Genomic DNA, 15619 nt, shown 5'->3' with positions numbered 1-15619 from the left:
AGTCAGTCCCACAAGCACCCATGTCACAAGTTTTGCCTGTCAGCAGCTAGGGGGGCAGGGCCCCAGACCCCCCCGCACCGATCTCCTCGACAGCTGGCAGGCATCATGGCCTCAGCAGGGGCCACCACCCCTGCAGCTGTCACCCTGCTGCACCTTAACACACCGTGTCACCCATGTCACGAGTTTTGCCTGTCCGCAGCTTGAGGTGCAGTTCCCCCCAAACCCCTGCACTTATCTCCGCACTTATCTCCTTGAAACTTGGCAGGCTTTGTGGCCTGAGCAAGGGGCACCATCCATGCAGTTTTCACCCCCCTGTGGTGTAACACAGATGCGACATGAGTTTTGCTTTCAAGAATTTGGGGCGCGGTTCCCCCCCCAAACCCCTGCACCTGTCTTCTTGAAACTTGGCAGGCTTCATGCTCTCAGTAGAGGCTACCACTCCTGCAAGTTTCAGCCAAATAAGAGACAAAACAGCAAAGTTATATAGATATTTCATTGATTTCCCCATTATACTGTATGGCCAGATCTCCGAGGCAGCTTCGGAGCCACTTTGGCTGGATTGAAGTGGAAACCCGGTCCAGAGCTCTGGATCAGATCCCTGGCATCCAAAGCAGCCGGATCCGAAGTCAGATTGAATAGCTGCCTACTTCCACAGGCCTAGTGCAGAGCTCTGCTTGGCGAATTTTTTTTACTTTTGTGAGTGTGAGTTATTTGGTCCTGAAGATCTTAAGCAATTAACCTGAAGAGTTGCTGTGTAACAGCCTCACTTGTTGTTGATGTAATTGAGAGGATTTCACTATAAGATATGAATACATCATCCTGCATCATTCATGATTATAAGTGTCATTTTGAGGCATCTAGTAAAAAGTGTAGTCAGGTGTAGTCACGGTCAGTGGGGCACTGTGAAGTTTGCCTTTTCAATGGATCTACCGGTTCTCTGGGTCCAATTCAGATTTACTACATGTTATCTTGTATTTCACAAAATCTTTGTGTTTTGATGGCAAATCTTGCTTATAATTTGGTGTCTTGGAAGGTTGCTTCCCTGTTTTTTTTTTTCTTGGGCTATGTATTCATGTGCACTTTGGAAGTAGACAGTCTCAGGAACTCATTAAAATACCATTAGTGAATGCGTGTTAACTCTTGGGTGCCTGGTTTTAAGAGTCTCTGATGCAAGTAGCCAAGGGTTCTAATAGATGTGGGGAAAAAAACCAAATTAAAGCATCACTTTACTGGAAGAGGAAGTGCATTAGTTTGACCCAGCTCCCCAGCATCTGTATGGATTAGGCACAAGGCTATTAGGCGCTTCAGGGGGGTTTTTTGACGCCTTTATCTGATTCAGTCAGCTATTAGATAAAAGCTCCAAAAAGCCCCGCTGAAGCACCTGATGTATATAAACGTTGGGTGAGCCGGGTCAGACTAATGCAGTTCCTCCTCTGGGCATGTGCTATGCTTGGTGTGAGAGCACGCCAAGCTTTAAAATGTTATTTTGCAGGGGGGAGAGGGTTGATTAATTATTTTCAACTTATTTTCCTCTCATTATATTGAGACATTAGAACTCAGTCTAGCTACCATTTAGGTTAGTGACAAGACTGCGATTGATGTGAATGAATTTCTCTTGGACAACATCAGCATAGCAATGGTATTCTTTTTGTGTGAATACCACAATAATCTTCAGGTACCTTGTATAAGCTATAAATATAGAATTTGGGAAGTGAGTTTCACTTACATTTTTACTTGCACTGTGCCCTAGAAAGGATGTGCCCTTCTGTTTATGGGTCCAAAGCTCAAAGCTAGAGTAAATCACATTGTGGCAGCTGTGCACAAACAAACAGGCTGCACATTTGAAAGTGAGAGAGAGAGAAGCCTGTGGGGCACTGAGATGCAGGCGTGTGAAAAAGGGACAGATACATCCCTCATCTAAATTTGCAACTGTTGGGGCAGGGCTAAGCTACTTTTGAAGGCATGTCATGTGCTTAACAGCTTTTTAAAAATTGGGACAGCTTGACTTGCCACAGGCTAACTCATTCATATGTCCGTACTGTCAGAGTACAAATGCGATATATGCTTACTGGGACCTCTTTGCACAGCCAGAGTGCTGTAAACTGGTTGTACTGTACCTGCAAATCTGGTTCCTGGAAGTGTATGCAATTGACCAGATTTAATGCTGACTTTCTTTTTCCTGTTACCATGCCTGCCCCCACAGAAGAACTTGTGGTCTCCCGAATCTGGAAGTGAAACTAGTGAGTGCTGAGACATTAGTGTCCTGAAGGATATCTTTCTAGCAAAGTGTTTAGCGCATATGGCAGATGTTTTTCAAACCAGTCTTCCTAGGAAACATAATATACTTCTGGCTGAAACTTTCTCTCTCTTGAGTACACTCTGAAGAAAGGATTTTTTTCAAACTATTTCACTGGCCAGTTCACTGACTAAATTTAAAAAAAACTTGTGTTGATTAGTGTTTTGGTGGAGGGGTTGCATTGATTTTCTGTTGAGCACTGGATGAGTTTTCCAGCTGTAACATTTATCCACAGCACCGACTTTTATATGATGTTAATGTATTCATGGTTTTTCCCATTTACGCTGGGTCTTGATAAAAAATGTATTACTCTTATATTGCTGGCTTCATTTTTTTCCTGTGAAGAAATGTATTCTGATATTTTCATAATCTGCCTTACTCTAAGTAGCCTAAACAGTTGTGAAATTTTAGTTTTCATGGTGTGTCATTGGCTCATTTAGGACCCAAATTATAGCTGTGTTTTAAAGTGGTTATGTGTTTGCAGATGTCATCCAGATTTTGAACTGTTTCTCGTTGTGTGTATTTGCTGCTGTAGTTGCTTATTTAATGTGTTATTCCACTGAAGCAAATAGCGATTTTAAAAAATCCAGCACGTGTTCTAGAGAAAAGGTCATGTTAGTAAAAAGTAATAGGCATGTTATTCACTGTGCCTAGTCATCATTTATCTTTCACCTAGCAAATGAAGGTGTAGGACTGAAGTAAAAAGGGAGGGAAATGTTTTGATTATGAGCTAGAATGAAGTTTGCTTCGTTTCCTCCTCAAATGCCTGACCCTGTACTCGGTGAGGTCATTGACAAAATTCCATTGATTCAGTGCATCAGTCACCTAGTCCAGGGCTTGTCAACAGGGGGTATGCATGCCCCTGGGGGTACTTTAGAAGGTCCCAGGGAGTACGTGGGGGCAGGTAGGGATGGAGCCCTGCCACCACACGCCACTGCCTCTCAGAAGTGGGGCTGAAGTAAGAGCAGGGCCGCACAGATGCTGCGCTTCCACCACTCGCCATGGCCCAGCTCTGCATTTGGCTGCTTCCCACCCCCACCCCGGGGTATATTTACTAAAAGGGGGTTGCTGGGGGTACGCTTATTAAAAAAGTTGAAAACCCCTCACCTAGTCAAATTAGTCTTCTGCTTCAGTCACACCTGGATGTTGTAGCTAACAACAGGTTATCTCATTGCGTAAACCGGTGGTTTTCAAACTTCCAGAAGTCACGGAACCCAACCTGTTCATGTCGTTTCTTCTGTCGTGGTCCCTTCCACCCCTGGCTCCACAGGTCATGTGAACAGACACAGAGCCAGACAGCCTAGCCCTGCAATGGTGGTGCACTGCCTTCTGGTCTGCTCCAGCGTTACCCCTAATCTTTGTGCCTGATGACATATCGTGGAGCCCCGGGGCTCCATGGCACACAGTTTGAAAACCACTGGCATAACCAAATATTGCTGGCTACTTGCGGCTACAGTAGTTTTCTGAGCAGCCTGGATGCATGTTATGGGCACAGGGATGAACCTGAACTTTATTTTTTTTTTTTAATATTTTTTTCCCCAAAGAAAACAACTTAAAGAAACCAGGAGATCCAGTTTGTGTCTGGTTCTTTTTCCCTTCGCAAGGAAGATATATTTTTGTTATAGAGAAAAGGGCTAAAATCAAATTCTGAGGTCAGAAACCTGGGACCCAAAGATAGTTTGCTCCTACATACCATGAGTTAAATTTTGTTTTCAGTGGTAAGTGTCATTTATAGAGAAAGCATATTATAATACTAGTGGCACACTTAGTGAGACTGAAGGAGGAAGCAACTTCTTTGCAGTTTCTGTAATATTCATTTCTATTGTCTTTGCTTTTCCTTGTAGCCCAAACCAACAAAGGGAAGGATGCGCATCCATTGTTTGGAAAATGTTGATAAGGCCCTTCAGTTTCTGAAAGAACAAAGAGTGCATCTAGAAAATATGGGATCCCATGATATTGTGGATGGGAATCACAGGCTGACTCTTGGCCTTATTTGGACCATTATTCTGAGATTCCAGGTAAAAACATTATCTTTTTGTTCTGTGTGTTTGTTCTGTGTGGGTCTTATTCTCCTTGTGACCAGAGTCCTGCTGAGAAATGCTGACTGCCCCCAGGTCCCACTGACTTCAGTAGAAATCAAGAGGGTTGAGCCTCCAGCAGGACATGCTAGTTTTGCATGATTACATCCTTGCTGTAGTGCTGATCAGCAGCCTAAAGAGAATAAGTGAGTAGGAATTGTGAGACTACATTCTCTGTTTCTTGAATCAAGCAGTTGCTTTTTGATATGTAGGTAGATCCATAGCCCAAAGAACAGAATAAACCCTCTCACTTTCTTTTCCCTTGAGTTTTTTAATTTACCAAATATAAGTACTTTCAGTCATGGCATGTGGTTTGTAAAGATATCAAAAGCTCAGTCTTGACCAACAGTGCCAGTATGTGAAAAGCTTATTTCGCTTGTTAAATAACCTTGAAAAGAAAAATGAGGTTTTTAAAAATCTCACTATTTTAGCTTCTTGTAGCCTAACCTAAAACTTTGTACACACTGTGAAGGAGAGTTTCCAGTGCTTTAACATAGAAAATCATACCTATATCAAAACCCATCTTCATGGAGGGGAATGTAATTTTCAGAAGTAGATGTCTTTCAAACTGCTCCAGATGGCCTGTATTAACATCTAGGAAGTAACATCTAAACTGGTATATTTCTTACTGTTTCCCCCCTCTGTATAGTTTATATATTCCATATACGTATAGAAATGTGTGTGTGTATAATAAACTGCATGAAAAACTTGACAGTTGTGGTGCTGCTAATTTATTTATTTCAAAGAGTTGCCTTAAACTGACTTCCTACAGTACAAATTAATAGCATATAACAAGACACGTTTATAGGTTTACAGTTGTTTGCATGATCCTATGTGCTTATAGATCAGTTACTCATGCCATAGCTTGATCAAAAATAAAATTAATTGTCTTCATTGTATTTTTTTCTTCAAATAAGTATTGTATTCAAACCCCAAAATCTACTTATGGTAGATACTTTATGTACAACCTATTGTAAATGTAGGTGTGTAAATGATACCACTCAAAGGTACGCAGAAGAAACACAATTAGCGTGCAGATCTGTTTGCTAAAAACTCTAAAGTAAAGCTGTTGGGCATTTTGAGGATTTAAGTGTTGGTAAGGTTGGGCCTTAGGCTGTAGGTGTGGAATCTGGGAACTGTGTGTAGAGCATAAGAGTTATAATAAAGCAGCATGATTGATTCATGCCTGAATACTCTGACAGTACCTGGGGCCTTGGTTAGAAAAGGACTGGAAATCCTTACTGCAGAAACTTCTTAAGTGCAAATCATTCTTTGAATTTTATTCCTGTTTTTTCTTTTTCTTAACATGAAAGAGCCTGGTTTAACTTCCACTGAGGTTAGTGCAAGTCTTGATGTTGACTTCAGTGGGAGTTGAATGATACAATACAAAACAAAATGTACTGCAATATAAACAGGAAATCTGAAGGGTTGTGTTTTTTCTTTTTATTTAAAATATTTTTGCTGGACTTCATCTTGATGAAGCTAAAGACTGACAAGTTGTGCTGCCACCACTTATTTAAGTATGACTAAAAATACAGATTTCAAGAAACTTTGCTGTGTGACTGCTCAGGACAAGAATCGGGTTCTGCTGAGCTGCATCAAGGAACCTACACCTAAAACCTCCCCCTTAAAAGATTCTGTGCGCCTGGTATGAGTGCCATGCGTCCTTATCTCCAACTGAAATAGCCAGCACATTGTAGAAGGCACAGAATGCCTTACAAGAGTGGGCCAGAACCCTATATAAATCATGGTTTAAAAATGGAATAGTGTGTTTCTAGTGAAACTTAAAATATTTGTCCATAGACTTTAAAAAGGAAATGTTACAGTAATTTAAAGACAAAGAAAACTGTTCATGATGATCTTCCTTTGAAGTAAATGAACTCAAACTCAGGAAATGTTTTGTACTCTCCTGTTCTTCTGTTTTGCTGTTCTTCTTTTTCTCTTGCTGCTTCTGCTGTGATCTTAATTGCTTATATTTCTTTGAAAACTTAAGTACAGAATTGGCTCGGTAATGACGTACTGTTCTGATTCAACCTGATTTGTGACTCTTAGATCCAGGATATCAGTGTTGAAACTGAAGATAACAAAGAGAAGAAGTCTGCTAAAGATGCTTTGCTATTGTGGTGCCAGATGAAGACAGCTGGGTGAGTGTGGATTAAAAAATTACCTACATAGGGGTTTTCACTGAAATAATTTTGGATACATACAAACATTCATCTTTTCTTCCATTGCCTGACAAAAGTAAGCTGTCAAATTAACTGATTTCGTACTAAATCTGTTATTTACAGGGCAGTACATTCCAATTTATTTAGGTCTGTATCATGACTTCCATATGGTGGACATATGAATCTGAGAATCCAAGAAGGGTACTAGGTCACCAGACTCTTGCTATTCATATTGGGAGATAGTGACCATATTCAGGGAACTATGCAACCTCATTTCACCTTTTTTGCATGTGTGATTACCCTTATATTCAGTAACTAGCATCTTAACTGTTTGAGAATCTTATGGAATTTGGATGAAATATAACATTGTTCATATCTCTCAGACAGAATCATGGTCTTATTTGTGATTCATTCAATTGCTTTTTCAAGACTGCAAGAAAGATTCTGCTGTATATAATCTTTGGTTCCTGGTGTTGTCAATTTTGTTTCAGAAAGTGCACAAGAGTAGGGCTGTTTCCACTGAGTAAGATCAAAGCTCTCTTGGGAATAGCCATAACTTGAAAATGGATACAACCTTTTTGAGTTTATATATGTTAGTTGAATAGAATATTTTGTATTCTTTCCTTTAATTTTTTTTTTTCTGAAGTTCTATCTTGAAAGAACAGAAGAACTCAAAGGACTCTAGCAGTCTTAACAAATACTGTATTCCTTCAGATACAAAGCAGCCAGGAATTTAAGACACATTCTCTGCTTGTAAAAAGAAAAAATGCAGGTTTTTAAAATTCTGTTTTTAAGATGCAAGTCTTTTTTTTAGAATAAATGTGGCGTTTTTTCCATTAAAATATTTGTCAGGTATTTGAAGAAATATGGTAATTTAGTCTCCTTAATTATTTAAAAAAAAAGGCATGGGTTGGACACAATTTACTTTTTGGTTAGAATAAAATGAAAGACCTGTGTTAATTTCCAAAGTTGTTACATTCAGGGCATGTCTCCATGTGCAAATGATTCAGGGTGGGTGGGTTTACTCTAGAATAATTTACTGTAGAGTAAACCCACCCCAGGCAGCGGGGTCTTCACGTGCGGGGAAGCAGGAGCGGATTTGCTGCTCATGACACCAGTCTGCTCCTGGCCCTGCACTGGCCTCCTGCAGCAGCCAAGGGGAACTCTAGGCTGTCCTTGGGTGCTAGGCCAGGGGCTGGTAGGGAGCACGGGACCAGGAGACAGCTGTTTTCTGGCAGGGGTGAGGACATTGTTCCCTGCCCCTGGGAGCTGCCTGCTGCTGGGGTGGGCTTTGGCACCGGAGCCCAGGCGGGGACAATGTCCCCCTACCCCAGAAGCAGGGAGTTCCCAGCCCCTGCCCCCTGATTGCAGTCATGGAGCTGGGAGAGTCTTACCTTGCAGACCCGGCTTGGTGACCTCCTAGCCTCCACTCTGTGATTGTGGAGTAGGGGCTTGGGAGCTCCCTGATGCTGGGGCAGGGAAACGTTTTTCCTGCCCGAGCACCAGTGGCCGGGGAGCCCGCCCTGGCAGCTGATGACTCCTGCAGGCAGGAAGCAGTCTTCCTCCCCCTGCTGTCCAGCTGACTGGGAGACCATCTACACATGCTGTACTGTGCAGTAATTACTCCCAAGTAAATTTGCCACTTGTATTTGCATGTGTAGGCAGTGATGCTTACTGTGCTGTAATTGGCTCTAATCTCAAGTAAAGCATCTTGTGTAGACATGACCTCAGAGGAATACATTTTTTGCCTTCTCAGATTCCTCCTGCCCTGCAGAACTAAAATGTCTTCTCCCAAGGGATTCAGCATTATGCAAAGGAATTCCTTTTTCATAAATGATCGATTTCTAAAGTGTGAAGGATTGTGGCACATATGGGTAAAATCTTGTACTGTTAGACCAGACTCCAATGGCAGTTGGATTTTGCCTACAGAATACCTTTTGAGGGTTGCAGAGAAAAGACTGTCTATGAGAGGAACTGACTGTTTTGCTGAAATGGACTTCCTGCTGTCCAATTATGTCTGAAGTGGCCACACATCCTTTAGAAAAAGTTTGGAATGCATTAAGAAATTAGCGTTTGGATGTTTTTTCCACATTCAGAAGAGGTGTGCTCATAAGTAGAAGTGCCTCCAAAATGCTTCTACAAATGGTAGCTCTTGTATAGCTTTGGATATCCATTATTTATAGAAATTCAGTATGTTTCCTTCATGAAACTTGAATTAATTCAAAGTGAATTGAGTACTTCTAAGAACTTCTAGTAAAACTTTGACTTTTGTCTCAGAGGGTTCCCTTGAAATTGGGTTTGCAAAGAACCTTAATTTTTTTTGGATATTTTGAAAAAATACCTGAATCAGAACTGAAGTGAATTTGGTTCTCCTTGATCTATTAGCTATCAAGTTAACCATCAGACACATGACCCTAGGCACTTGTTTGGAAGTCATTGTGGGGAGGGTCATTCTTTTGAAGCTGCAAGGAAAAGCTTCTAGTCCACCACTTCCCTAATGTCATCTATTAAAGGCCTCAAGCCCTTTCTTCCCTTGCATTTCAAAAAAGGCCCCCCACCCTCCTTCTCCACCTGGCAGTCACCAGTATAGTCTCCAGCTCTGTTTCTTGACCAATTGTTATTCCTCTCCAAAATTTAATCTTCTGTGTGCTTGAAGATAACACTTGGTCAGTTGCTTAGGTGAGAAAATGGATTTGAATTTGCAGAGCTGGATCCCCACAGGATAAAGATTGGGAATTAGAGGTTAGAAAAATGATAGTTAGCTTCTTTTAAAAATATAAACTTAGGCATAAAATATATATCAACTCTCTTAGTGTTACATGGGGAAAATGAAGATGTTCTTGCTCCTCTCCTTTTGATGTGCTTTAAAGGATCATGGTTGTGAAACTTCAGGAGCTGGTTGATAACATTCCTCATATCTGCTTATAGGAACTGTCACTTCTGTCCCACGCTTTCAGTGACAGTGTGCAAAGCCAGAATGGGGATGCTATAGTGATTTACGTTATTTTTGTTTTTTGTTCTGTCAGTTATCCCAATGTCAACATTCACAACTTCACTACTAGCTGGCGGGACGGGATGGCTTTCAACGCACTAATACATAAACACAGGTATGTCCTTGTAAAATACCCTATAATATATTTGGAAATCTGGATATGTTGCTGTGTGCACAGTTTTGCAAGAGTTAGCTCTTTGATGTTTTAAGTATATGGGAGTTGAAGGTGAATTGGAAAGAACATTTTGGAGTCCCACGTGCAAACATAGTAAGTAAGGGTGCAGCCTCCAACTTGGGAGTCTTTAGGCCTCTACATCCTGGAGTCGATAAGGGGAGAGAGGCAGGGGCTGGATTTGTTGATATTCCCTGCCTAAATACACATGCCCATACATAACATCTACTCTGTCATTATGAGCTACAGGTTACTGAGCTCTTTGGCTCTGTGGTCTGACTTAGCATGACATCTCTTATGTTCTTCTGTTCTTAACCCTGTTGAAGTTAGGAGAACCACTTGTACAAGGAAGTGTGTGTGTGTAACCCTAGCCCTAAATTGTTTGACTTCAGCCACATTCATCCCTGGTCAATTTTCTCTGGTTTGCCAGAAGCCAGATTTAGCCCTGCTGGCACATGCTGTGCAACTCCATACTTTCTCTGTGGCCTCACTGAAATGAGAAGGATGATGGGAGGCGTCAACTAGAGGACTGTGTGAAGGATGGGAAAACCTGATCCAAATTCATCCCTGTTGAAGTTGCTTCCATGGGTCTTCACTGCTATTTGGAGTGTTCCAGCTTTTATTTCACTTGTTCATCAAGTGGCTCATTTGTATGTTAGAGAAACTGAGGGTGTTTCTCTCTTGTTTAGGCCTGATCTCATTGATTTTGACAAGCTGAAGAAATCAAATGCACACTACAATCTGCAGAATGCTTTTAACCTGGCAGAGCAACACCTTGGTCTTACTAAGCTTTTGGACCCAGAGGGTAAGAATTCCTTCAGTTACAACATGGACTGGCTTTCTGTGGAAGAATGTTATTTCCTCTGTTACACCCGTCCATGCTCCAGGGTTCTGTTTTTTATGTGACAGCCTTTTAAGTCGAAGGGCACCTGGACGCAGGTTTTTCTTCTAGTCATAGAGTACCTTGCCTGAGCAGGAGGCAGCAGAGTGATCACCAGTGACAAATACAAGAGGTTCCTTTTCGCAGGGAGCTGAGCAGGAAGTTAAACTTCAGTCCCTGCCATGTGGCAGTACTTTGCTGTTGCTGGACTGGCCACGTATGTGGAGAAGTGAAGAGCCATATCCCATCTGTGCTGGGAAACGCTTTCTTTAAGTTAAAATGAAATTGGCATGTTTTTCATAAAGCTTTCTCTTAACTTTCTTCCCAGCCCCCAAACAAGTAGTATTGTTCTGATGTGTATGGATGTTAAAGCGTGAGCAACACTCACAGGACAGGAGGCTTTGTTGGTAGGGGGCAAGTAAAAGTCACATCATTGGGCAGGTATCACCCTCACAAATTGTGCGTGTGATTGTGGATGATTGTTGTTGGCTCCTTGATGCTGGAGGCTGGTATTTCCTCCCTCAAATACAGATGTAATACATTTCTTCTAAGTGCTTGACAAACATCATATCTTGCAACTATCTTGTGGAGACAGGCAAATATCACTGATCCTGTATCCCAGAGGCATGCAGAGACTAAAAGGCTTGTTCAGCTATGAACAGCTGCTAGTCCGGGCCAGAATCTGGAACAATACCCAGATGTCCTGGCTCCCCGTCCTTTGTTTTAAACACAGTTTTCTGTCTCTAAGATTAATGCAAAATAGAGGAGGTGGTTTATAACTTCTAGCATCAAAGAGCTGGAGACTGGGCCAAAGCCACTGAATGTATTTTTGATTAGTACACAAACCTAGACTTCAAAGCCCCAGAAGCTGAAAAGTGAGGGAAGCCATGTCTCTCAGTCTGAGTCCTACTTAGTGGATTGTCAGCACTGTATGCATTGTTTTAAATTGCATACCACGCACTATGCTAAAGTAACTCTTATTTGGTTTTCAGATATCAGTGTTGACCATCCTGACGAAAAGTCAATTATCACCTATGTGGTGACATATTACCACTACTTTTCTAAGATGAAAGCTTTAGCCGTTGAAGGAAAACGTATTGGAAAGGTTTGCCAGCTAACATTTTATATGTGATGCAGCCAATTAAATATTTATTTTTATGTACAGTGTCAGTCCTTTTAGCAGCCCTATTGCATATTAGCTTTGAGTTTGCTTTTAATCTTGGATTTGAAGACCTTATATTCTGATATAATATGGAAAGTGGTTAATCTTTACTGATGTTTTCATCTGTTTCTTAATACTAGCTGATGTTTAACTTTGCTTCCTAACTTTATCTTGTTCATTCTTTTCTCTACCATTAGCTGCCCCTCTGTGTCTCTCTTTTTGGAGCTGTAAGGAGCCTTCAGTTTAATAACATACCCACACTGTTCATGGTAGCCAGCAACATACTTACAGACAAAATAAGAATCCCTTTGTAAACACTGACCCTGTCCCCTTAGTTGGTTTGGGATTGTGGAAATTTGCTTCAAAGCAGTGCAAAGAGTCCTCACTCCTCAGTATCCCCAGCCCCCTTCTGTATTCAGGAGCGAGTGGTTTGATCCATAAATTAAGTCCCTCTGCGCAGTCTCTTTATGGAGATGTAGGCTTCTGAAGAGGTCTGGCCTTGTCACTCAATTGTTTTGTGTTGCTTGTTGCAGGTGCTTGACAATGCCATCGAAACAGAGAAAATGATTGAAAAATACGAATCACTGGCTTCTGACCTTCTTGAGTGGATTGAACAAACCATCATCATCCTGAATAATCGCAAATTTGCTAACTCACTGGTTGGTGTGCAACAGCAGCTGCAGGCATTCAACACCTATCGCACAGTGGAGAAACCACCCAAGTAAATTTAATCTTGCCTTAGGAAAATAGGGTCTTTTTTTTTTTTTTTTTAAAAAAAGGGGGGGGGGGGTGTAACTTTTTTTCGCCTTATTCCTGATTGTTAATACCCTTGGATGGCTTGCTCCTTACCACTCAACCCACACAGTAAACAGGAAATAATGTGCTATGGACAGGATCTCAGATCCTGAGAGATACCATTTCAGTGCAAGTTTTAATACCTCAAAGTGAAGTGGTACAGATAGCAATAGTGTGTTGCTGTTAGATAATACTATCACCAATAATGCATGCCAGCATTATGTAATACTCATACACAGCTAATAATGGAATATCATAGGTTATCCCAGATCAAGAGCAAATGTATCTGGTTTTACAAAATATAACATAAATCTACAAAGCTGCATTTCTATATCTGTAATGTGCTATGCAAAGCTAAGATCCCAACATACTTTTATAATTAGGAGTTAAGGCTTTTTCTGTTAATGTTCACCATCTAAAAGCATTACAAGCAGCCAGATTCCATTTTAATTGCTATTGATTTCATTATGCCTATAAAGATCGTGTATTTTTCAGGAACTGCTCTGAAAATCTGATTCGGAGCCTGTTGACGTCAGTGGAAAAAGTTTCATCGACTTTGGGCTTTGGATCTGGCCTTAGATTCTTGAGTCAATGGATTTAATGCCATACAATGCACCTACATAAAAAGTTGCCTGTTATTTCTATCCTCCCTTCCCATCCCCCAATGGGTTTCATAAAATCAGAAAATCATGGTAGAAAGGGACCTCAGGAGGTCATCTAGTACAAACCCCTGCTAAAGCAGGACCATCCCCAACAAGATCAGTCCAGCCAAGCTTAACTGCACCCATATACATTAGTGGATTTTGTGCAGACTTTGCAACATTTAAACCAGTCAATTCTGATGAACGTGTAGACTACTAGTCTGTCACGTGAAATGGAGATGTCTGGGTTACCATACTATGCATCACATAAGTTGTTTAAGAAAATACTCTCTAGTTCCCTAGGAGCAGTGAAATACTCGTTTTTAACTTTCTTATGTTTGGGGGAATTTCTGTTTAGATTTACAGAAAAAGGAAACCTAGAAGTGCTGCTTTTCACCATCCAAAGCAAAATGAGAGCGAACAATCAGAAAGTGTACATGCCCAGGGAAGGCAAACTCATCTCGGACATTAACAAGGTATACCCTGGCTTTTCAACTCCTCATGTACATCTTGGGCATTTGTTTTCTTTTAATCTTACTCCCAACAAGTGAGGGTGTCAGTGGTCCTTCACACCAAAGCCACTTCTCCAGGACTGACTCAGGGCACCTGCTTGACTGGGAGGGGTGGAATGATCTTTCCTGTGCATATCACTGACACACAACTAAGGTGGTTGCAAAGCTGCATCAGCAGCCTTTGCATTGGCTAACTTTATGGAAGCAGGCAGTAGTTCTTTGTAGTTACAAATCCACTAGTCTTCCCCTACTCTTCTCCCTGGTATAGACCGCAGCCTCTCTTTTTGTCCAAGCTCTGCCTCCCCACAAAGACTCCTGCAGCCAAGAGTGCAAGGGTATTATGTAGAGCAGAGCTGTGGTGTGCAGGTCCTCAAATCCTGTCCCGTTTTTCTGCACAATAGAACTGCAGGGGCTTCTCCATCTCTGTGCCCTCCACAACCATAAAACAGTGGAGCATTTACCGCTTAAGCTTCTCAGTCATAATATCCATGGTAAGGGTGGTGAGAGGAAAAAAGACCTGTGGAGAATTGGAGAGTGGTCTCATTCATTGCAAATCAAAATTTATATGACCAGTTGTCCTATTGGTACAGCTGGCTGAACAGCAGCAGGTCTGACAAATTTTCAAAGGGATAGCAAACTACTTTAAACTGTGAGCCACCTTATTTTTGGTTTGATCATGCTTAGACTTCCCAGAGCAGCTGTCGCTGGTGTCAGTGGCTTCACTCTCCATCCTAGGGAGCAATAAACTTCACAGCTCCCCTATTTGTCTTGAGCTCCTGTGCCTGTGGTTTTAGGCAATGGCACATCTGTTAGGGTACAGAGGAATGTAGAATAGTGTGTGGTTAATTGTTGGCATTTTTGTTGTTTATGAGAGATCTGTAGGAGCCGTAAACTTGATTTTGACCATGCTGTTAAAACTTTTTATGGCAATAGATTAACATATGTGAATAGCTTTTTACTTTTAAAGGGAGGCTCTCACATACAACAAAATGAACATCTCAGTTCTTTACTCAATTTTTAAACAGTGATCTTTTAAAAAAAAAAAAAAAAATCTTGGGGGAAGACCAAGTGAATCCGTATTTTTCCCTTATTAAGAATAAAGAATTGATCTCTTTTTGGTAGTAGAACTCATAAAACACAGTCAGACCCACTCATGCATATTCTAAGCAAGTATTTTGCTTAAGCAGATTTAAAGCGAGTAGATGGAACCAAGACCCCCAGCATACCTTTGTGAGTCAGGTCAGTTTTATACCCATTTCACAGAAAGGAAACGAAACTCAGTGTGGCCTGTTTTGGGCAGATCTTAGTTCAAGACTTAGGCATTCTGAGTGTGAGTGTTCTGGGTGTGATTTACCCTTTTTGGTTCCTTCTTTGGCCACAGTGAATTTACAGTAGGGATTAACTCTGATCTGTAATGTTGATTTTCACACAAAGTAGACATGCAGTTTCTCATAATCCTGCAGAGATGTGAATCTAAAGAACACGATGCCTTTTTTTTTTTCAAACTTCTTCAGGCCTGGGAAAGACTGGAAAAAGCTGAACATGAAAGAGAACTGGCACTGCGAAATGAGCTCATAAGACAAGAGAAACTGGAACAACTTGCACGTAGATTTGATCGCAAGGCAGCTATGAGAGAAACCTGGCTGAGTGAAAATCAACGTTTAGTTTCTCAGGTGGTGTTTTCAGAACTATAAGTATGACTAAAATTATTACTGAGTAATTATGGGCTACAGTTTCTGTGCACAGAGCATGTCTGCTCCCCCTGGCTAGGAGCCCTGCTGTTTATCCTGTCTGTCCTAAATTCCCTTTCAACTAGTTCAGCAAGCCCATGCTTAGTAGAGAACAGTATAGAAACATCTACTCATAGGCAGTATTTTCATGAAGTTGTAAGGCCACGTTAATCTCTAGTGAAATCACTGGAATTGT

At 41.3% G+C, this 15619-nt stretch overlaps 1 protein-coding gene across 4 annotated transcripts in view; it reads left to right on the top strand.

The window, feature by feature from the left end:
- Nucleotides 1-15619, top strand: part of SPTBN1 (spectrin beta, non-erythrocytic 1) — a 201974-nt gene that overhangs the window by 127335 nt on the left and 59020 nt on the right. For all 4 annotated transcript variants that reach the window (XM_025201573.1, XM_006021584.2, XM_025201575.1 and 1 more), the window contains 8 exons: nucleotides 4141-4314; nucleotides 6427-6518; nucleotides 9566-9646; nucleotides 10393-10508; nucleotides 11576-11688; nucleotides 12279-12466; nucleotides 13540-13657; nucleotides 15208-15366. In XM_025201573.1, the coding sequence (XP_025057358.1) occupies nucleotides 4141-4314; nucleotides 6427-6518; nucleotides 9566-9646; nucleotides 10393-10508; nucleotides 11576-11688; nucleotides 12279-12466; nucleotides 13540-13657; nucleotides 15208-15366 (1041 nt within the window). The remainder of the gene's footprint in view (nucleotides 1-4140; nucleotides 4315-6426; nucleotides 6519-9565; nucleotides 9647-10392; nucleotides 10509-11575; nucleotides 11689-12278; nucleotides 12467-13539; nucleotides 13658-15207; nucleotides 15367-15619) is intronic.

This window comes from Alligator sinensis, unplaced genomic scaffold, assembly GCF_000455745.1.
Source record: "Alligator sinensis unplaced genomic scaffold, ASM45574v1 scaffold432_1, whole genome shotgun sequence".
NCBI lineage: Eukaryota > Metazoa > Chordata > Crocodylia > Alligatoridae > Alligator > Alligator sinensis.
The sequence above is the reverse complement of the archived record's forward strand: the minus strand, read 5'-3'. Positions and strand labels throughout refer to the sequence as shown.